The sequence below is a fragment of the Podarcis cretensis genome (genome assembly GCF_951804945.1).
Source record: "Podarcis cretensis genome assembly, chromosome: Z".
In the NCBI taxonomy this organism is placed as follows: Eukaryota; Metazoa; Chordata; class Lepidosauria; order Squamata; family Lacertidae; genus Podarcis; species Podarcis cretensis.
Genome location: NC_137184.1, coordinates 2,287,749 through 2,311,793, shown reverse-complemented (window position 1 = coordinate 2,311,793; position 24,045 = coordinate 2,287,749). Strand labels below are relative to the sequence as shown.

The window sequence follows — 24,045 nt, the reverse complement described above, 5'->3', positions numbered from 1 at the left end:
CTCACTGAGGCTTTGTGACCCATTGGCTACACTCACCTGATGCAGCCAGCCACTTGAAGCCCTTCTCAGGACTGTGGCTGTTGTCACATGCCGGCAGCTTCTAGGAGCCACAGGTGAGAGCTGAGAGCAGGGTGGGGACCAAAGGGGGATGAACTACCTGAGAAGGAGCGCAACATGCCCCCCACCAGAGGTACTGCCCCTCCCCTAACACCCAGACACCCAGCCCCAAACCTATACCAGTACTTTTCAAGGGAAGTAGGAAGTAGGGACGCAGGTGGCACTGTGGGTTAAACCACAGAGCCTAGGACTTGCCGATCAGAAGGCCGGTGGTTCGAATCCCTGCGACGGGGTGAGCTCCCGTTCGGTCCCTGCTCCGGCCAATCTAGCAGTTTGAAAGCACCTCAAAGTGCAAGTAGATAAATAGATACCACTCCGGCGGGAAGATAATCGGCATTTCCATGCGCTGCTCTGGTTCGCCAGAAGTGGCTTAGTCATGCTGGCCACATGACCCGGAAGCTGTATGCTGGCTCCCTCGGCCAATAAAGCGAGATGAGCGCCGCAACCCCAGAGTCGGCCACGACTGGACCTAATGGTCAGGGGTCCCTTTACCTTTACCTTTAGGAAGTAATTACCTTCATCACCTCATAATGAAAGAAGCAATGAGTTAAAGGTGCTCAGGGGCTTGCACAGGCAGCAGATGACATATCCCAAGGTCCCCTTGCACTCTCAGACACCACGCTGGCAAGCCCTGAAGGCTCACGGTGTCTTTAGCTCCTCACTGAGTTAGTCTTTCCCTCTATAGCTGTGAGGGGGCATCAGAGAGCAGGGCCCATGGGCAGCTGCCCACAGTCTTGTATCCCTTCCCCAGTATTCCCTCCCTTCCTGACTGCTGCTCAACCAGACTGGACCTAACAGTCCCTGACATGGGCTTCCTGGGAGAGCCTCTGTCGGACTGCGTTTGCTTTTCTCGTAAGCCTCAATGGAACAAAAAATGCATGTATTTGGGATGACAGGCCACACAGTCAGGGAGAATACGACAGCCCTCAGCTGTGGGCTCCTTTTTCATGCAGCTGCTTCAAACTGCTGGAGAGGCAAGTTTCAAACTGAAATTCAAAATAGTGTTGTCTCTTCAACATGTAATGAGAGAGATGGGATGTTTTATAGTGGGAAACCCTGGAAACACTGTATTTGCCCACCTGGTCTGTTTTGGGCTACAACTCCCATAAGGGCTTGCTTCATGCAGCCATGCTGGGTAGGGCTGGTGGCAGTTCTAGTACGAAATATCTAGAGGGTGCCCGGTCAGGGATGGCTGCTCTCTGGGTAGCAGTCATATATACCAGAGGTGAATGGCCTGGGGCCTTTCAGATGTTGCTTCCACCATCTCTGCTCAGTGGCCATGCTGGTTGGGGCTGACAGCAGCTGGAGTCTAATGATCTCTGAAGGGCCACAGGTTAGCCATGCCCACCTTACCAACTGATGTTCAGAGATAGACTGTCTTTGGACATGCAGGTTCCATCCTCAGCTAGGAAGATATGAGGATAAGAACTTTCTCTCATTGTTGCTCTGTAGCCTCTGATATTCAGAGGCAAATTGGAATATGGAGGCTGGTGCGCTAAACAAGCCTTAATGCACAGCCATGTCAAGGTCAAATGTCCTCCAAGCAACCTCTGGCAAAGGACTGAACCTGATCGCTATAAAACAGCCTTAAAGTTAATTATTTCCCCCCCACTTCATGCACTGAAGTAGCTTGAAGAGGTGGACAGCGACATTCTGGAAAGCCAACTCGTAATTGCAGAGTTGAGTTTCCACTTGAAGGGCTAAAAATAGTCTTAATAATCAATTTGGGGGCAGGAGATCTCAGAGAATTGGATTCTTGCACAAGAAAAGGTCAGTTCCAGGTTGGGAGAGAGAAAGTTCAATGTGCATTCAATGAATGTTATTCAGTGTACCGTAGATAACATTCAGGATCCTCAAGCTCCCCCATCGAGAGAAAACAGCAGGAGAATTTAATGCTTCAAAGCACACTGCAATTCATATGGTAACTATTGTTGTTGTATCTTTAATACTGAGAAACTGAGAATACTGAGAAACAAGACATGGGTTCAAATTCCTGCTCAACCCATCGCCATCTCCCAGCCCCTCTATCCCACTCTACCTTGCAGTACTGCTGTGTGAATAAAATGGGGTGGGGGCACCACAAACATCACTGGAGAACACAAATATAATGAATATAAGTAAATAAATGTTCATGCGTCTGACAGATGGATGCTGCTTTTTAGCGGTTTTCCTCAGCATGGATTAATCACACCTGAATGCCAGAAAAGCGGCTTCCACTGTTGGATACAGGCAGCCAACAATGCAATTTTTCGGTATTTCTTTAAAAGTGCACGCAAGGATAAATTTGGAAATTTCAGGCTCCAGCTGATTAACCGGGTAGGGTTGTGTTTTAGTTTCTTTATTATTTTAAGCATTTTGTTGCCAATGGGCGAGTATAACAGGCATGTAAAAACCACCGTCTAACGAATTATCTCTTGTAATCTACTAAAAACTAACAAGAAAACACTGGTATGGCGATTTTGATGTCACGTGCAGACTGATTTCTATGCAATTGGGAGACACGTTTATACTGAAGACAGAATACCGCTGAACTTGGAGGCTCCATGTAAGCGTTATTCTTCGCAACCCACTGAAAGTTTTCGCGTAGCGCTCCGCGGCCGTCAAAGAGCGCGTCGGATGCAATCCATTCTCCGCTGCTTGTGAAGTGCCCGAGGACACCGAACTCTTGTTTGTCCAGAGGGCGGCGCTGAACCCGACTGCCTCGCCTTTCTCCCCCAGACTTGGGCTGCCGGGAGCTAAACGCGGCGGAGCGCGCCTTGGAGAGCTCATCGGAAGCCGGCGCCCGCTGTGCATTTACGCACGGCGCGCCTCCGCTTCGCCGGAAAGAGGAGAAGGCGGCAGCAAGGCGCCTTACAGCAGAAGCTGAGCGCGCCTCGGGGGCCCCAGCAGGTGAGTGCGCACCTCCTCGGGCCCATTAGCCCTTTCTGGCCAGCGCGTAAAGTTCTTTCTCCTCCAAGGCGTAGGAGGAGACGACCCAAACTGGTGACTTGTCCTACAGACAGGAGAAGAACGGTTTCATCTGAGCCCCGAGACCCGTTTGGTGGAGCAGGTGAAGAAATCCCCTAAATCGATTTCCTCCGAGCGCGGGTAAAGCGCCTTCTATTCCCTCGGTGGATTACACTAATCTTATCGTCTAGGTTTAGGGAGGAAGGGCAGAGGACGATGGGTGAGCCCCGGTGCTTGTCTAGCCGTGAGCTGGGAGGGCAGAGGCGAAGGAAGGCTCCTGGGCGTGCTCAGCGCAACTGCCCGATCCGCCTTTGCAGACCCCAGCAGTGATGGGTTTGAGCGCGCTTTCTCTCTCTCTCTCCGCCTCATTACAGATTTTTCTCTCCTATCCAGAAGGGTTTTATTAAGGTAGAAAAAGTCCCGACGTTTTAAAACAAAAATCCAGTTTCGTTGAAGGTATCCCATAACAGAAGCGAGATCAGTTGCAAGTAATGGCCCAGCTTTGTAATGGGACTTCCGTTAAGAGCCATTGGGGTAATTCCCTAACCCCCAGGGGTGGGCTGGGCTGGGTACGGTTTTTACTCCCTTCTCAAACTCATCCTTTTCCCAGAATTGGATTTGCCGGCCGTTTGCAGCCTTTAACAATAGCAGTAATAATAGTGATAGGCTGTGGCCAACGAAGTTCTACTCAGAGTAGGTCCACTGAAAGAATTGAACCTAAGTTTGGCTGCCTGCCATCAGATGAAGACCTTGTTCCAAGTGGCTTTTGGGAACTGACTGCTTTTAATGAATGGGGTGGGGCTGTGCTGTTTTTATTGTAATTATTTGTATATTTTAAACAAATGTTATATATGTATATAACTTTAATTCTATTTGTTTTATAATGATTTATTTTTTTAATAGTAATTATTATTTTTATTTGTAAGCTGCCTTGAGTCCTGTCAGGTGAAAATGTGAGGTATAAATAAATATGTAAGTAGTAGTAGTACTCATGTCCATTAACTTCAGTGCTTTGGATACAACCTTGTGCCTTTGATCACATTCAGCATTCATTTAACCATAACCATCATTCTCATGTGCTTGCAAGTTTGGGAGCTGAGGTTCTGAGGCAAGCAAAGTCTGAACCCCCACACCCCATTTTTTAAATAAAAAATTTAACAAGTTGCTATAAGTGTTGTGGGGAAATCCCTGCTTGGTGGTTTGAGCTGCTTTTTTTATTTATTTTCCTTTGGTTCCCCAGCCACTGAAGCTTGCTTTTTAAAGCACAGCAGAGATGTTGGCACGTCTGGTCTTATATTGCCTTGTTCCGAGTGGCAGAAGCTTTCCAGGGTCTGTCATGGAGATAGGCTTTCCCCAGCCAAGTGAAGAGTCTTGCTGCAATTTATTCAAATGCTGCAGATTTATTCACATGGACGAAGTTGTAAATTAATGCAAGGATCTTGACCTTGGCCTCGTCATGGGCATCTTTGTGCAAGTTTTTCAGCACCAGAGTTATGTGCTGGCTGTAGTCTGTCCCAATCAACAGTCCAGCCTCATCAATTTGCACCAGCTCAAGGGTATCCACACAGAGAGCACTTTGAAATAACCAAGTCTTGCGGTTACAGATTATTTTGGGCCATTACTTGCAACTGATCTCGCTTCTGTTATGGGATACCTTCAACGAAACTGGATTTTTGTTTTAAAACGTCGGGACTTTTTCTACCTTAATAAAACCCTTCTGGATAGGAGAGAAAAATCTGTAATGAGGCGGAGAGAGAGAGAGAAAGCGCGCTCAAAGCCATCACTGCTGGGGTCTGCAAAGGCGGATCGGGCAGTTGAGCTGAGCACGCCCAGGAGCCTTCCTTCGCCTCTGCCCTCCCAGCTCACGGCTAGACAAGCACCGGGGCTCACCCATCGTCCTCTGCCCTTCCTCCCTAAACCTAGACGATAAGATTAGTGTAATCCACCGAGGGAATAGAAGGCGCTTTACCCGCGCTCGGAGGAAATCGATTATTGCTTAATGTATATAAATCCTGCCTTTCTCCCAAACTGGGATACCCGGTGGTGTACAACATTTAGGAACATTATTATAAAATACAAGAAAAATGAGTTGGTTGTTAAAACTCAGCCATTAAAATTTATACAAAATGCAGTTAAAATGCAACAACATGGGATAAAGAGTATACGTCTTCATGCTTTTTATTTTATGCAGTGTACATACTTACATTTGCAGCCTACTTATATTTCTATTCTTCTAACACCCATTCATCAGTTAACGCTCATGAAAGTGCACAGTCAGGAGAGCAGTGACTTCTGTCCCAGAAGACTTCTGTCCCAGCATTTGCAAGCTTAAGTTGCGGGAAGGAATAGTTTGAATGTTTGGAGACACTTCTTAATAGTAAGAGGCTGTCTGTCAAATGTGCCCCTTGGGATGCCAAACTACCCACCCTCGCCCCCACCGTGTAACCAGCATCACAAATGCCAGTTGGAGAAAAGCCTCTATAGCTCTGCGGTTCACAGTCGAAAGACGCTATTGCCCGATCCCTTATGAAGAGAGAGTTTGCCCACTTAGGAGTTTGTGTGCCTGAAAATTTACCACACTACTTACTGGTTTGTCCAATCCATGAGGAATTAAGAACAGCCTTGTTCAAAGATTTAAATATCCCAATTGGGAGATTGATTTGGTATCAAATTAACTTTTTATTAGGGGACAGGACCCCCTACAACTCTGAAAATGCGGCTTATTCTGCCTTTAGAGCAGCAATTTGAAGGAGAAAAGTTTGTGGGGATGATAAGCTAAACTCTTCAGGGCAGCGAACTCCTATCTAACAGGATGCCTGGTTTTAATCATTATTTTAACTGTGTTCCGTTTTATGCATTTTGATTTGTAATGGTTTTCGCTACACAAACACTTGTAATTTGTAATGGTAATAGCGGTCTGACAAATGGAAGCAGGGATGTGAAATAGCTGGGCAAGAATAGGTGGGCCGGATGAAAGGGTTGCCACCCAACGCGCCACCTCTACCTACTGTTAACTAGACCCTAGGGAGGTGTTACAGCAACAAGTTGGCATGACTTTTACCCCTCCTGCTGCCCTCCCCTGCCTCAGTTGTCTTCCACTGTGTTGAATGATGGATTGTAAGCTCCTTGGGGCAGAGACTCTCCTTTTGCACTTCTTGCAGAGTGCCATGCCACATCCACAGCACTATACAAATATGGTTGTGCTTCGTTTTGCTTGCTTTGGAATTCCGGTAAATCTGCATAAAATGCAACCAGGTGATTTATTCTTCGTGGCTTCTGCTGTTTTTTTTGGTACAAATGCTAAATATAATCCAACCTATATTTGCTGCTGCTGCTGCTGCTGCTGCTTTTTTTTGGGCAAATGTCACAGAGGTGGGGCCGGGCATTTGGCAAAGATGCTTCTGGCCTGGGGCAGGATTCAGTTTTCATTGGCTGCTAAGCTTCCTCCTGGCCTACCAGCGGCCTGTTCAGTTTCGCTGCGGCAACTGGAGGAGAGCTTGACTTGTAAATCACATCTAGGGATGGATGGATGCCCTTGTGACTTGACCACTCCCTGTGCTGGGAAATGAGAAAGGAGTTTACTTCTAATGCAGCCTTCCTCAGCCTGGTGCCTCCCAGATGTTTAGGGAATACAAATTCCAGCAGCTGTAGACAGAGTGGATCCAAATCTAAGGTGCCAGTGTGGTGTAATGGTTAGAGCTTTGGACTGGGATGTGGGAGACCATGATTTGAATCCCCACTTGGCTAAGGAGTTTACCAGGTAGCCTCTCAGCCCAACCCAGGGGTTAGCAAACTTTTTCAGCAGGGGGCCGGTCCACTGTCCCTCAGACCTTGTGGAGGGCCAGACTATATGGGGGGGGGGGGGAATTAATGAATTTCTGTGCTCCACAAATAACCCAGAGATGCATTTTAAATAAAAGGACACATTCTACTCATGTAAAAACACGCTGATTCCCGGACCATCTGCAGGCCAGATTTAGAAGGTGATTGGGCTGGATCAGGCCCCGGGGCCTTAGTTTACCTACCCATGGCTTAACCCACCTCACAAGGTTGTGGGGATTAAATGAGGTAGGGAGAACCATGAGCTCCTTGGAGAAAAGGTGGGCTTTAAATGCAACAAATAAATACAAATAAATATAAATAAACAATGAAACTCCGGACTGGAACCTCAAGGACTTTGAACGGGATGTGGAGCCTCATATTGCTACAGAAGGGTTGGGGCAGCATCAACCCTCAAAATTGTCTGGCAGTGTGAATCCTGGCCTTTTGCTGGGTTAACAGAGCAGGACCTCAGGCTCTCCAGCCCAGACTGTGGAAAGCTCAGGACAGTGGGTTCACCCTCCAGGTGTCTCCAAAGCCCCAGCCATGACTGAGGACAAGTTGCTTCCCCCTGGGTCACGTGGCTTGGCTTCCTTGTGTGAGTTATTATCTGTAGCTATGTTATTTGCACCACATGTCCATTGTGGCATATGTGTGAATACACACACACACGGATCTGGATTGTGATGACTAGTAGTTAGACATCTCTGCCTGTCAGTCAGTAGTGTGAACTACCATAGATGATCTCTGGGCTGCTGCCTTAGGACTCAACAGTAGCAGCCCTGGCGTGAATATACATACTGTTTCCTAGCAACCAGACACAACCTCCTGTGCTGATTCCAGAAAGCGTTGGAAACATTTTGGTTCTTTCCTTAAAAACAGAAAATAAAAGCTGTCCCTCAGGTAGTTCTATGTGCTTTCTCATAGTGCAAGGAGGGAGGAGGGAAAGACGCAATGTGCAATGATGAGTCTTCCACTGGCTGTTTTTGCAAAGAGGTGTGGTAGCTCGAATTTCACCCGGTGACCTGTGTGCTAATGGATTTGGCACCCAGCTTCTGCTGTGGATGGACTTTTCCCAGGCAGATCCTCCTCTGCGGGTCTCTTAGGTCCTACACAAGGTGTTTTTTCCTTTTGAATGTGATTTGCAGGGTGCGAATTTGTGCATGCCTACTCAGCACACATGGGAACAGACTAAGACTACAGTGGTACCTTCAGTTACACACGCTTCAGATTACAGACTCTACTAACCCAGAAATAGTACCTCGGGTTAAGAACTTTGCTTCAGGATAAGAACAGAAATCGTGCGGTGACGGCAGAAGGCCCCATTAGCTAAAGTGGTACCTCAGGTTAAGAACGGACCTCCAGAACGAATTAAGTTCTTAACCCGAGGTACCACTGTGTTCTATTAATTTTGATGATCGCGTTACTGAACCTTGTTTGATTGGGTATGATTTTGCTTTTACAGTGGTACCTCGGGTTACAGATGCTTCAGGTTACAGACTCTGCTAACCCAGAAATAGTACCTCACGTTAAGAACTTTGCTTCAGGATGAGAACAGAAATAACATGACGGCGGCAGCGGGAGGCCCCATTAGCTAAAGTGGTACCTCAGGTTAAGAACAGTTTCAGGTTAAGAACAAACCTCCGGAACGAATTAAGCTCTTAACCCGAGCTGCCACTGCATTATGACTGAAGTGCCAGATATGGAAATTGACATAGCTGTAAGAATAATTGCATACATAATTGTACAGAGTCTGTCACAAGGAAAATGGAAAGTCTGTGGCGGCTATGAATTTAGAAAATGTGCATGCCTTGGCTCCTTTCAGGATGAGGAGAATCCATAATGCATTCATGGGGGGGGGGCGGGGAAGAGAAAGCATTGATGCCTTTCCCCCTGGCCACAAGCTTCTAACTCAGCCCCACAAGATCAATTAGTCTTTGCAAACATGCTTCCAAATTTTTTCTGTGTTAACGCTTTTTACCCAGACATTTCAACACGACTTCTGTTTCTTCTTTAGCAAGGCTGAGAGGCTAAAAAGTGTTTCATCCTCATCATTCTTTCTCCATACTGCTTTCTTTACTAACCTTTGGTGTCTTCCAGATACTTTGGACTGCAACTTGTATCAGCACAGCCCTATCTGTGGTATAGGGATTGGTGGGAGTCATAGTCAAAAACATCTGGACTGAGTCTATAGAAGCAGAGGCTGCCTTATGCTAGAGTTTGGGTGTTGTCTGCTTTGACTGCAAGCAGCGGCTTTCCAGGCTCTCAGGCAGAGAGAGAGAAAAGCCACCTCCATCAGCTCCCTGAGGTTATTTGCACTGGACATGCCAGGATTTGAACCTGAGACCTTCTGCCTGCAAAGCAGGGGCGTTATGCCACTGAGCTCTCCCTCAGAGGCACATGGAGATTCTTGAACATGGGAAGGCAACCTAAGGCCCGGGAAAGAGGATTTCATTTGATTCACATTTATAGGTGAACTTGGCTAATTGCCACTTTTTGAAACAACATGAGAGCTGAAAAACCACCACCACCAAATACTCACATGTCTCTGAGTTTTGCGATGCTGTTCTCCAACCAAGTTCATCAGGTGTACAAAAGGCATATTACAGGGGTTAAGTGCAACATGCAAAATGCATTATATTAGGGGAAATCATTTTGCCAATATATTAGGAGAATTTCTGGTGTTGATTCTGCATCCAAGTCTTTAGTTTACCTGGTCAAAAAACAACAACCCCACTATCAGAACAATATAAATTCCAGGCTCTTAGCTAATTCTGCTAAGAGAAAACAAACCAAGGGCCAGTTTTTTCTTTATGCGTATTTGGACCCAGAGGGGGAAAAGACTGATGCTAATCAAACTGCCTCTGTATTCATTATATATTATGCATCCCTCTGTGCCACTGCATCGCTGGATGTCGTTTGCATCTGTCTTTTGATGGATAGACAACCTAAGGCATAGGGGGCCGGATCTAGCCCAATCGCCTTTTCAATCCGGCCTGTGGACAGTCTGGAAATCAGTGTGTTTTTACATGAGTAGAATGTGTCCTTTTATTTAAAATGCATCTCTGAGTTATTTGTGGGGCATAGGAATTTGTTCACCCCCCAAAAAAATATAGTCCGGCCCACCACATGGTCTGAGGGACAGTGGACAGGTCCCCTGCTGAAAAAGGTTGTTGACCCCTGGGTAAGATAGCCCTATACCCCTGAGAGTCATTCAGAGGCCACAATTCGCCTCCCAGAGCTACAGTTCCTATAGCGGTGTAACAATCCGTCTCCTCAGGGAACTTTTGGAATTGTAGCTCATAGTGGGGGGGGGGATAGTGCAGTATCTCTCAACACCCCTATCAAACTATAGCTCCCAGAATTCTTTGGGGGGAAAGCTGTGGCTGTTTAAAATGGTGCTGTACTTCTTCAAATGTGTGATGTGAACCGGGTCTCTTAAAGAGTTTACCACATAGAAAGAGCCAGCCAGCCAGCAGGCGATGCAATAGGAAATTCTTGCTAGGTTGCATGATATGGCCTTGGAGACTGACCCCCCACCCCCAATCCATCCAAACTATTTAGGTTGAAAATACAAAGGCCCCATTTCATAGCTAGTGACTCTTTTGAAAGACTGCGGAGCTATCCAGCTCTCCTCCCAGAGGCCAGCCATCAAGCTGGTTGTTTCCAGCCAAGTTTCCCTCCTTCTCTACGCTCCCTGTCCCCTGAGCCTGGGCGTCTGTGTCTGAAGAGAACACAAAAGCGCCTCTCTGCTTGTCATAAGAATGGGGTTCCTGCTTGGGCACAGTGGTGTGAATGGCTTGTCTCTAGCGCCTGGGGAAGGGGCATGATGCAAGTTCACTTCTACACAAAAGGCTCTTTGAGGGAAGGAGGCTGGGCCAGCAGGAGATTGATCTTGAGAAAAGCCATGAACTTGAGGAAATACAGTAGATGTTTCCCATAGAATGTCAAATGCCAAGGTAGGGGGTGTGACGGGGGTGTGACGGTGCAATGGCCCTTTCCCCCCTGGCGCCATTGGACCTGTCCTCTCACTTAAAAATAGAGTGTGCACCCAACTCCAATCCCACAAATTCCCACAGACTATCTCAGATTATCTTGTGGGGGACTTGCGTGAGGTAAAACTTAATAATTAGGAGTCTCAGGCAGGATTTGTTCTAATAAACAATAATGGTTTTATTTAACAAGGAAGTTTATGACACGAGTAGATAACACTTAGGATACTTCAGTTTACAATGTTATTTCACTTCAAGGTTTTCTCAGTTGTTTCACACTTAATACTTTGGTTCTTAACTTAATACTTTGGTTCTTAACAAGGTGGTACTTTTTGTCGGTTGCACACCCCTTTGACAACCCTACTCCTGAGGTACTCCAAATAATAGACCCAAGGTTTCTATTACTTGGAGTAAATAAATAAGGTTTCTATTACTTGGAGTAAATAAATAAATGTGGGAAATTGTTGGCTTGGCAATTAAAAAAGAGACAGAAGCAAAGTACTATTACAAACATTGTATCTGATGGAAAATCTATGGAAAACCCTGCAGATATAAGAAAATGTTTTAAGAAATACTTTAAACAGCTGTATAAAAAAGGTAAAGAAGATAAGGATAAAATTGAGCAATTTCTTGTGGCGAATGAAATGCAGAAAATTCCCGAGGATAAAAGGTTCCTACTAAATGGCATGATTACGAGACAGGAGGTTGAGATGGCAATAAATAAGATGCAGTTAGGCAAAGCCCCGGGACCGGATGGTCTTTCTGCAAAATATTATAAAATATTGAAAGATTGGCTAATTCAACCGTTGGCAGATGTGTGTAATAAGATTCTAAGAGGGGACAAAGCTCCCAAAACTTGGAAAGATGCATTTATCACTCTGATTCCAAAAACAGATCAAGATAGATCCAATGTAAAAAATTATAGACCAATCTCATTACTTAATGTGGACTATAAAATCTTCGCAAACATTTTGGCCAATAGATTAAAAAAGGTTCTATCAAATTATATACATAAGGACCAGGCCGGATTTCTGCCTGGGAGACTTATGAAAGTTAACATAAGAAATATAATTGATATAATAGAAAGGTTGGAAGCGAAAAGAAATTGTAAAGCAATGTTAATGTTTATTGATGCTGAAAAGGCCTTTGATAATGTTTCTTGGTTATTTATGATGAAAAGGTTGGCCAGGAATTTTTAAATGGTATTAATGCGATCTATTTTGAACAAAAAGCAAAAATCATAGTTAATAATGTGGTCTCAGAGGAAATCAGAATTGAGAAAGGAACCAGGCAAGGGTGCCCGCTTTCCCCTTTGCTATTTATTTCTGCTCTGGAGGTTTTGTTAAACATGTTGAGGAAAGAGGAGGAGGTTAAAGGCATTGTAGTAGGATCCAAGCAATATAAATTAAAAGCCTTTGCTGATGATTTGGTTTTAACTTTACAAGACCCAGAAACCAGTGCCTTGAAAGCACTGGAGCTGATTCAAGAGTTTGGGCAGGTAGCAGGATTTAAATTAAACAAGAGCAAAACCAAAGTTTTAGAAAAAAACTTAGATAATGAGGAAAGAAAAAACCTTTTTGAAAGGACAGGCCTTGTTTCGGTGAAAAAAGTTAAGTATTTGGGTGTGAATTTATCGGTAAAGAACTTGAATCTTTACAAAGATAACTATGAAAAATTATGGAATGAAATCAAGAGAGATCTTGAGGTATGGTCAAATCTAAAACTCTCATTGATGGGCCGAATATTGGTGGTTAAGATGAATGTATTGTCGAAGATGTTGTTCTTATTTCAAGTTTTACCAGTCATTGATAATGTCAAATGTTTTAAAGAATGGCAGAAGGTATTGTCTAAATTTATCTGGCAGGGGAAAAAACCTAGAATTAAATATAAATTACTTAGAGATATAAAAGAAAGAGGGGGCTTTTCCCTGCCAGATTTGAAGATATACTTTGAAGCTGCTGCATTCTGCTGGATCAAGGATTGGATTCAATTAGAGAATGATGATGTGTTAGACTTGGAGGGACTGGATAATCGATTTGGATGGCATGCATATCTATGGTATGATAAGATAAAGGCCCACAGGGGTTTTAAGAACCATGTAATTAGAAAGGCATTATGCAATGTATGGACTAGATACAAAGATCTCTTAGTAAGAAAAACACCAAAATGGATTTCACCAATGGAAGCAAAGGCTCAAAAAAAGTTAAATATGGAAAACAAATGGTTGAGGTATTCAGATTTGTTGTTAGAGAATCAGGAAGGTTTTAAATTAAAACCATTTGAACAAATTAAAGATAAAGTGAATTGGTTGCAATATTATCAAATTAACGAATTATATAAGATGGATAAGAGAAATGGTTTTGCAACAGAAAAAACCAAATTGGAAACAGAGTTGTTAGATACTAATGATAAGAATATGTCTAAAATGTACAGTTTGTTGTTGGAGTGGCATACAAAGGATGAACAAGTTAAATCGGTCATGATTGATTGGCAAGGGATGTGGGACATAATATAATGATGGAGGACTGGGAGAGGCTATGGAGGAAAGGGGTTAAGTTCACTGCATGTACGATGTTAAAGGAAAACATTATGAAGATGATGTATAGATGGTACTTGACCCCTGTAAAATTAGCAAAGATTTATCAAAAAAGTGATAATCTTTGTTGGAAATGTAAAGAAAAAGAAGGTACTTTTTTTCCATATGTGGTGGACTTGTCCCAAGGTGAAAGACTTCTGGGAGAAGATTTATAATGAACTGAAAAAAATGTTGAAATATACATTTATTAAGAAACCAGAGGCCTTTCTCCTTGGAATAACAGGTGTAGAATTGCCCAAGAAAGATGTTAAATTATTTTTGTATGCCACAACGGCCACTCGAATATTACTTGCTAAAAATTGGAAAACACAAGAACTACCAACAGTGGAAGGTTGGCAGATGAAGATGATAGACTTTTCGGAGCTAGCTGACCTGACTGGAAGAATCCGCAACCAGAAAGAAGAGGATCTTCAAGAGGACTGGAGGAAATTCAAGGACTATTTGAACAAATATTGTAATATAAAAAATTAGAAATTACTTGAAAGAAACAAATAGGCCTAGGACAAATTAAGTTATAATTAAATAAATGGGATTCAGAATGTCAAGAAAAGTGAATAAGATGACTATAATTGGAAATTGTTTTAGTTTAATGATATTGGAAAGCTGTTACTTTTAAATTACAAGGAAACTCAGAAGGGAGGGATTTGAGGAAGTCAATCAAGATGTTTAAAAAGTTGGATTTGTGAAGAATTAAGTTCGTTATTATTGTCTATTTGTTTATTGTTCCCCCTTTCCTCCCCTCCTTTTTTTCTTTTTTTTTCTCTCTCTTTTTTCTTTCTTTCTTTCTCTCTCTCTTCTCTTTTTCCTTTTCTGTTTTTGTGTATTAATCTGCTTTGTGGTTTGTGTTATTATGGTGGAAAAATCTAATAAAAATGTATTAAAAAAAATAAAATAAAAACAAGTAATAGACCCAAGGTTTCACTGGTTTGGGAGTCTTCTCTTACTAGAAGAATCTCTCCCCTCCTGACTGGAATGACACCTAAATAGACTGTCTCTTTACAGCTTCTACTTCTCCTGTCTCAACCTCAGCCTCCCAGTTAATTCCTGGCCTATTTCTCTCACAGGACACCACACACTGTCCTTCACACTAAGCTCAGAGACTCCTTTCTGTAGCTTGTGATATTTTCCTCAGAGTGGATGTTTCTACCCAGAACCAGCTCTCACTCCCTATCACTACAATGCACTCTCCGTGGGACTGCCCTTGAAGACAACTTGGAAACTTAACTTGGTCCATAATGCAGCTGCCATATTGCTGGGTGGGCTTCCATTTAGATTTCATATAACCCCTGTTTTTAAAAAGCTGCACTGGCAGGCAGTTTGTTTCTGGGCCCAATCAAAGGTGTTCACTTAGTGTTTAAAATCCTAAATGACTTGGGCCCCAAATATCTGAAAGCCTACCTCCTTTGCTGCAGAACCCTTTGGGTGCTAAGATTGGTAGTTCTTCTGCCCTCAGAGATTCAGAGTGGCAGTGACCCAGGAGAAGGCTTTCTCTGTGGTGGCCCCAGTTGTGGAACTCCCTCCCTACAGAGACATGCTCGGCACCTTCATTACATAGCTTTTGGCAAATGCTGAAGATGTGCCTCTGTACCCTGGCCGTTGATGCTTGAGGTACATATTTTTAAAACTTACAACTTGCGGTTGTAAGCTGCTTAAATCTGTTTCCAATACTGTGTTTTTTAACATTGTAACCTGTCCCGGGATCTTAGGATGAAGGGCAGGTGATTAGTAATAATAATGATTCAGACCACCACCCTGGGTTATTCTGATCAGTAATGGTGGAAGAGCTGACCCATTGCCACTGCTCATCTTCCCAGGTAGCGCTCCAGGGAAGAAGGGAGCTGGCGGTGGCTCTGGGCACCCAGAAGGCCCCACAAGAATGCTCCAGAATGTTCTAGAACCATCTTGAATGTTCTGGAACAGTTTTGCAGCCTGCAGGGCTCTCCTGGCAAACGTGCACCACTTTCTGGAGTCGATGAACCAAGAGAGAAGTAGTTTTCCTGAAGTTTGAAGGACTTTGGGCATGGGTGGGGAGATCTCAGTGGCAGAATCTGGCCATTCACTAGCCCTGATCTGTGTTCTCTCCTCCAGTGCTTAAGCCTGGCTGGGATGCATCCTTGCACTCTGGTAATGCTTCTTGCTTTCCTGGATGGTGAAAGGAGACATTTCCTGTGCAGGGTGACGTATCCTTGAAGCTTGTGCAGAAGCTCCTGACTTTTGCTGGAATGTAGCATGTTGTAGAAAGGTGAAAGGCACATCCATTGCTCTACCTGCTTTTGGTTCTGACCCTGCCTGTCACTGGCATATGGCCCCTCAGAAGCTTGTTCACAGGGGAATGTGGCCCTCGGGCAGCATAATTCTCCACCTTGGGACATAGGAAGCTGTCAGTCAGCTGGCGAGGAGGGCTAAAAGCTCTGTCCCCTGGAAGGGATCTGCTGGTTTGCAAAGCAGGCACGAAAACAGCCAGCCTTGCAGGGCTTCTTCACCCATTTGGCAGAGCCGGCAATGAAGCCTGTTCATTCCCTCTCCCTCCTCTTTGCAGCACCTGTCTCTGAGATGTGTGAAATGGGGCTGGTCTCTCCTGAGCCCTCCAGCCTGACACCATACTATGGGGAGATGCCGGACGCTTATTGTCAGGACGACCGCTGGCAGAGGTTGCGCACGGCTGTCAGGAAGCTGGAATTCTGGGAGAACTTTGAGGCGGAATTGATTGGCAGCGGCTTCTTCTCCAAAGTGTTCAAGGTATGACTGAAGCGAAATGCAGCCTTTGCAATGCTTTGACACTGGCTTAAGCTTTTAGTGCAGATTCACCCTCAGGAGTGCAGGACACTTGCAACCCTTTGCGCCTGCCTGCCTGTGCTGCCTCTTCAATACAGCTGCCCTGACAGAGAAGGGAAAGAGTGTTACTCTGGCAGCCTTTTTTGTGCTGCTGTAAAACAAACCTGTTGCAGCCTGGAAAGGGCAGGTAAGGCTGTACTGTGGTGGTGGTGTGGAGCATCTGTTTTGTGTGCCAGGGGTGTCTATGTATCTATGTCAGGGGTCAGCAGACTTACTGCGCCTCAGGCTGGTGTCTCCATCTCTGATTGCACGGCGGGCCAGAGGGTGGAGGAACTTGTGCCCATACGCGTGTGCATACACTATTTCTGGTGCACTTCCGGGTCGGAGGAGCACTGGAAATAGCTTGTGCACATGTGCAAGGGCTTCCTCCGACCTGGATCTGCACTGGGAAAAACACCTGCGTATGTGCAAATAACGCTTGCGCACGTGCACAAGCTATTTCCGGTGCTCCTCTGATCCAGAAATGGGCAGCTGTGCAGCGCAGCGCTGGTAAGAGCGGGCAGCGGCAGCAGGCGGCAGGGGTCGCCGCAGGCCAGATAAATGAGTCCCTCGGGCCTTATCCAGCCCACGGGCCTTAGTTTGGGGACCTCTGGTCTATGTGGTGTGGTCCCAGGTTTAATTCCCTGCATCTCCCTGTAAGGCTGAGAGAGAGACCCCCTGCCTGAAGCCCCACAGAGCTGCTGCCGGTGAGAGGACACAGCAGTGAACAAGACAGTCTGGTGGCCTGACACGGATAACACAGCTTCTTGTGTTCCTAGAATGGGGTAGGCAGCCTAAGGCCCAGGGGCCTGGATGCGTCCCAATCGCTTTCTCAATCCGGCCCGTGGACGGTCCAGGACGGCGGTTTTTTACATGAGTAGAATGTGTGCTTTTATTTAAAATGCACCTCTGGGTTATTTGTGTGGCATAGGAATTCGTTCCTCTTCTTTTTTCAAAATATAGTCCAGCCCCCCCCCCCACAAGGTCTGAGGGACAGTGGACCGGCCCCCTGCTGAAAAAGTTTACTGACCCCTGTCCTAGACCTTTACTCAAGCCTGTGTGCATTAAACCCACAACTTAACAGTGGTCAAAGAAGCTCAGCCGGGTTTCCTGAGAAAAGGCACAGTGCAGTGTTTCAGACAAGGAAGGTCAGCTGTAAAAATTGCCAGTCTCCTGCCAACCTTCCTGATGCAAGCAGATTTGGAAGCATAGCACATTCTCTCCATCCCAGGCACCCCCTTCCCTGGCAACCATGAGCTGGTTCCCAATCCGTCATCCCCACCTACTCACTGCAGCCTCCTGACTCTCTTGTTCCTCCCACTCTTGCAAATGGTTGTTGTGATAGTTACTATCTTCTTCCCCCTTCCTGCACACACACACACACACACACACACACACACACACACACACACACAATTTTCTTGCAGCATTTCTTTCTCTCTCTCTCTCTCTCCTTTCTTGGCTCTCTGTAGAATCCCAGCAGCCAGCAAAGCTGGAGACATCTCACTGTAGAATGAAACCGTTTTAGATAACATGAAGGATTCCCAGGGATCCACTATGAAGCCTTTGTTTAGAATGGGGGGGGGGGACGTCTCTCGTTGGACATAGGTGAAATTGTGTTTTCTCATGCTGAGGGCATTGTCCATCTAGTTTTATAATGCCCAGTGATGAAATAGCATTTGGTGTTTGGGTTTGTATAGCATCCAGGAGAGCTGATCCCAGGGGGTTAATCCATTGGTTCCCAAACTCTTTTGGGCTACTGCCCCCTTGGTTCCATAAACTCACCCGATAAAAAGCATTGGTCAGAACAACACAGTAAAATTTGAAACAGTAACATGCTCGTGTATTCAAAATCCAATTAAAACTTAAGTTTAGCTAACAAAACTGATTAACTTGATCCAGCGACACCAGCTTCTCAGAGTCTGATAGTTACTTAGCAAGAGTCTTGTTCCCCAAACCTGAAGTAAAGGTTGTAGCCCTCATTCTCAGCCTCCCTCGTCCACTTGTGTGGAGTCTCTCCTTAATGGGAGGCGGTGGTGGGGAAGCGCTCAGCTATTTATTTATTTGTAGGAGTTTCTAAACTGCTCAACACATAAAAAATACATCACAAACAGATCCAGTCAAACAGACCCAGTTGAAAGTGCTTCACTTATATCAGGCACTTGCAACAGGTAGATGGTGATATACCGGTAGATCACTGGACGTCTGTGGTAGATCACTGGCTCGCCCCGAAAAAGCTTAACAACTTTGACCTGAACCCAAAAAAAGGGGGTAGATCACTGCCAGTTTTTAACTCTGTGAGTAGATTGCGGCCTCTTGGGAGTTGGACAACTGACTTATATTATATCACTAAGATAATATCTTCACAATAGCCCTGCCCTGGTAGATCAGCCTGAAGCTGGTCTAAAGTAAAAAGGACAGGAATTTCCCTCCAGCCTCCCAGTGAGTTTGTGGTGGAGGTGAGGTGGTTGTGTTGTGTTTCTGAATGTTTTATTGAATTTATAGTAAGATGTCATTGACCAAGGACATGGCCAAATAATGGTATCATTGAGTACAGTACCAAGGCTTCAGCTATCCACGTCAGAGCATGCGTGGTGGAGGTCGGACATTAACATCACTTCTGTTTATGTTGTTGCACCACCTCCCCCTGTTTCTGCTCATAAAGCCCTCATCCAAGCACAGTACGTAGACACTTGACAGGTGGTTATAGCAGGTCTTTAAATGCCAAATACTTGGTGCAATATGCCACTGACCCCGCTATTCCGCCAGCCTGGTTAAAGCATCAGCCTTGTTTTGAGCTGGCTGCCTCTTCCTCTGAGAGCTGTGAGTGTGTAAATCCCTTTTATTCTTCACTAAAAACAACTGCTGAGCCACAGTGCTGCTGGGCTGGTTAATAGCCAAAGCAAATGAGAGGTTTTTGATAGTTGTTTACTCAGTTACAAAGCAAACTAAGTCTCTTAAGATGTTTGCCAATTCCTTGCAATTGCCTGGAGCCTGCAGCTCTCTATTTTAAGGCTGGCTGGTCTTTTACACCCAGATGTTCCAGGGGAAAACCTGAAGATCTTGAAGATGCAAACTGCTGCTCCCTAATACACAGAATTCCAAGGAGATATCGTATGAGTTTTATTTGATAGATTGATTATATTTGTGGATGGGTAAATATTATATATATATTTTCCCCCACAAGTTGTGAGGAGGTGTGTGTGAATCTGAACTTATGATATGGTTTATATCTGTAGATCATGGCATAAGTATAAGATTGACATAGCTCTAATGTGGCATGAGACCCATCATGATGAGCTTTGGTGACCCTGGAACAAGCCAGATTCCGACCGCCTCTGGCCGCCTCTGGGCTTGCGGCACTCATCTTGCTTTATTGGCCGAGGGAGCCGGCATACAGCTTCCAGGTCATGTGGCAGCATGACTAAGCCGCTTCTGGCGAACCAGAGCAGCGCACGGAAACTCTGTTTACCTTCCCGCCGGAGTGGTACCTATTTATCTACTTGTACTTTTTGGCATGCTTTCGAACTGCTAGGTTGCAGGAGCAGGGACCGAGGAATGGGAGGTCACCCCCATCTTGGGGATTTGAACCTCTGACCTTCTGATTGGCAAACCCAAGAGGCTCAGTGGTTTAGACCACAGCACTTCCCGTGTGGCTAAGTGCAGGATATTTAACTCCTCAGTAGGCTCTATTTGCATAATGGTGAGGTGATTTGAAGGCAGACAGCAGACAGGGATGCCTAGTTACAGGTAGGTACCCATGTTGGTCTGCTGTGGTTGAAACAAAATTAAAAAAATCCTTCCAGTGGCACCTTGTTGTTGTTGTTTAGTCGTTTAGTCGTGTCCGACTCTTCGTGACCCCATGGACCAGAGCACGCCAGGCACTTCTGTTTTCCACTGTCTCCCACAGTTTGGTCAGACTCATGTTTGTAGCTTCGAGAACACTGTCCAACCATCTTGTCCTCTGTCGTCCCCAATCTTTAACAACATCAGGGTCTTTTCCAGGGAGTCTTCTCTTCTCATGAGGTGGCCAGAGTATTGGAGCCTCAGCTTCACAATCTGTCCTTCCAGTGAGCACTCAGGGCTGATTTCCTTCAGAATGGAGAGGTTTGATCTTCTTGCAGTCCATGGGACTCTCAAGAGTCTCCTCCAGCACCATAATTCAAAAGCATCAATTCTTCGGCGATCAGCCTTCTTTATGGTCCAGCTCTCACTTCCATACATCACTATGGACCTTTGTTGGCAAGGTGATGTCTCTGCTTTTTTAAGATGCTGTCTAGGTTTGCCATCGCCTTTCTCCCAAGAAGCAGGCGTCTTTTAATTTCGTGACTGCTGTCACCATCTGCAGTGATCATGGAGCCCAAGAAAGTAAAATCTCTCACTGCCTCCATTTCTTCCCCTTCTATTTGCCAGGAGGTGATGGGACCAGTGGCCATGATCTTCGTTTTTTTGATGTTGAGCTTCAGACCATATTTTGCGCTCTCCTCTTTCACCCTCATTAAAAGGTTCTTTAATTCCTCTTCACTTTCTGCCATCAAGGTTGTGTCATCTGCATATCTGAGGTTGTTGATATTTCTTCTGGCAATCTTAATTCCGGCTTGGGATTCATCCAGCCCAGCCTTTCGCATGATGAATTCTGCATACAAGTTAAATAAGCAGGGAGACAATATACAGCGTTGCCGTACTCCTTTCCCAATTTTGAACCAATCAGTTGTTCCATATCCAGTTCTAACTGTAGCTTCTTGTAGCACATAGAGATTTCTCAGGAGACAGATGAGGTGATCAGGCACTCTCATTTCTTTAAGAACTTGCCATAGTTTGCTTTGGTCGACACAGTCAAAGGCTTTTGCATAGTCAATGAAGCAGAAGTAGATGTCTTTCTGGAACTCTCTAGCTTTCTCCATAATCCAGCGCATGTTTGCAATTTGGTCTCTGGTTCCTCTGCCTCTTCTAAATCCAGTTTGCACTTCTGGGAGTTCTAGGTCCATATACTGCTTGAGCCTTCCTTGTAGAATTTTAAGCATAACCTTGCTAGCGTGTGAAATGAGTGCAATTGTGTGGTAGTTGGAGCATTCTTTGGCACTGCCCTTCTTTGGGATTGGGATGTAGACTAATCTCCAATCCTTTGGCCACTGCTGAGTTTTCCAAACTTGCTGGCATATTGAGTGTAGCACTTTAACAGCATCATTTTTTAAAATTTTAAGTAGTTCAGCTGGAATACCATCACTTCCACTGGCCTTGTTATTTGCAGTGCTTTCTAAGGCCCATTTGACTTCACTCTCCAGGATGTCTGGCTCAAGGTCAGCAACCACACTACCTGGGGTGTACGAGACATCCATATCTTTCTGGTATAATTCCTCTGTGTATTCTTGCCACCTCTTCTTGATGTCTTCTGCTTCTGTTAGGTCCTTACCACTTTTGTCCTTTATTATGGTAATCTTTGTACGAAATGTACCTTTCATATCTCCAATTTTCTTGAACAGATCTCTGGTTCTTCCCAATCTGTTGTTTTCCTCTATTTCTTTGCATTGCTTGTTTAAGAAGGCCATCTTGTCTCTCCTTGCTATTTTTTGGAAATCTGCATTCAATTTCCTGTATCTTTCACTATCTCCCTCGCATTTTGCTTGCCTTCTCTCCTCCGCTATTTGTAAGGCCTCGTTGGACAGCCACTTTGCTTTCTTGCATTTCCTTTTCATTGGGATGGTTTTCGTTGCTGCCTCCTGTATAATGTTGCAAGCCTCCATCCATAGTTCTTCAGGCACTCTGTCTAGCAAATCCAAATCCTTAAACCTGTTCCTCACTTCCACTGTGTATTCATAAGGGATTTGATTTAGATTGTATCTTACCGGCCCAGTGGTTTTTCCTACTTTCTTCAGTTTAAGCTTGAATTTTGCTATAAGAAGCTGATGATCTGAGCCACAGTCCGCTCCAGGTCTTGTTTTTGCTGACTGTATAGAGCTTCTCCATCTTTGGCTGAAGAGAATATAATCAATCTGATTTTGATGCTGCCCATCTGGTGATGTCCATGTGTAGAGTCGTCTCTTGTGTTGTTGGAAAAGAGTGTTTGTGATGACCAGCTTGTTCTTTTGGCAGAACTCTATTAGCCTTTGCCCTGCTTCGTTTTGAACTCCAAGGCCAAACTTGCCAGTTGTTCCTTTTATCTCTTGACTCCCTACTTTAGCATTCCAATCCCCTATAATGAGAAGAACATCCTTCTTTGGTGTCAATTCTATAAGGTGTTGTAAGTCTTCATAGAATTGGTCAATTTCAGTTTCTTCAGCACCAGTAGTTGGTGCATAAACTTGGATTACTGTGATGTTAAAAGGTCTGCCTTGGATTCGTATCGAGATCATTCTATCATTTTTTGAGATTGCATCCCAATACAGCTTTTGCCACTCTTTTGTTGACTATGAGGGCCACTCCATTTCTTTTACGGGATTCTTGCCCACAGTAGTAGATATGATGGTCATCCGAACTGAATTCGCCCATTCCCGTCCATTTTAGTTCACTGATGCCCAGGATATCAATATTTATTCTTGCCATCTCATTTTTGACCACGTCCAACTTACCAAGGTTCATGGTTCTTACATTCCAGGTTTCTATGCAATATCTTTCTTTACAGCATTGGACTTTCCTTTCACTTCCAGGCATATCCGCAGCTGAGCGTCCTTTCGGCTTTGGCCCAGCCGCTTCATCAGCTCTGGATCTACTTGTCCTCCGCTCTTCCTCAGTAGCATGTTGGACGCCTTCCGACCTGAGGGGCTCATCTTCCAGCGTCATAACTTTTATATGCCTTTTGTCTTTGTCCATGGAGTTTTCTTGGCAGGGATACTGGAGTGGCTTGCTGGATCCTCCTCCAGGTGGATCACGTTTGGTCAAAACTCTCCACTATGACCTGTCCATCTTGGGTGGCCCTGCACGGCATGGCTCATAGCTTCTCTGAGTTATTCAAGCCCCTTCGCCACGGCAAGGCAGTGATCCATGAAGGGGAGTAGCACCTTAGAGACCAACTAAATTTGTTCTTGGTATGAGCTTTCGTGTGCATGCACACTTCTTCAGATACCTAGGGATGCCTAGGTTCAGATAACTATTAAAAGTCTTTCACCCTTTGTTAAACAAATAGGGTGGCTAGTTTAACCATTTCTCACTATTCTGGGGCTAGCAGTGCAAAATTTTAAAGGAACATTCCCTTCTCTAAGCTGAGATTGATTTATAGGGCTTGGATCCCCATATTGCATTCCTCTTAAGAGTCATCTATTTTCAGCTCTAGGCCCTTCTCCCAGGTAAGTGTAAAAGCTTCTAATGGGTCTGCCTAGATATATCAAGAAGTTCCTGTAGAGAGTTGGTTTTTTTTTTTTTTGCCTTTCACAACTGCTAAAAATAAAACCTGCATGCTCAGAGGCAGTGTACCTCTGGATAACTGTTATAGGGGGGAGAGGACAGTGAAGAAAGTTGTTGTCTTCAAGCCCCGAGGTTTCTAATAGGCCATTGTGGGGGAAGCCCACTGACCCCACATTTGCTTTCAGTCATCCTGACCATTGGCTCTGCTGGCTGGAGCTGATGGGAGTTTGAGTCCAAAAGCTGGAGGGCACCTAAAGCAGTTGCTCCCAAAGTAGGCAGTATCCGTGCTCTGGGGACGGGGCGGGCCAGTTGGGTGGGATTACCTGTGGAGTGAGGCAACAGCTTCCATTGCAACCTTTTCTTTCCTGAATCTTAATGCCAAATTGATTGAATTCCTGATGACTTCCGACTCAGGGTAGC

The 24,045-nt window shown here is 45.1% G+C and overlaps 1 protein-coding gene across 1 annotated transcript in view; it reads left to right on the top strand.

The window, feature by feature from the left end:
* Positions 1–174: 174 nt before the first annotated feature.
* The window catches only part of LOC307207785 (dual specificity testis-specific protein kinase 1-like), a gene marked incomplete at its 5' end in the record, with an annotated part of 44,227 nt that continues 20,356 nt past the window's right edge, over positions 175–24,045 (top strand). The window contains 3 exons of the mRNA XM_079961847.1: positions 175–190; positions 2,836–3,006; positions 16,010–16,209. Coding sequence (XP_079817973.1) covers positions 175–190; positions 2,836–3,006; positions 16,010–16,209 — 387 coding nt within the window. The remainder of the gene's footprint in view (positions 191–2,835; positions 3,007–16,009; positions 16,210–24,045) is intronic.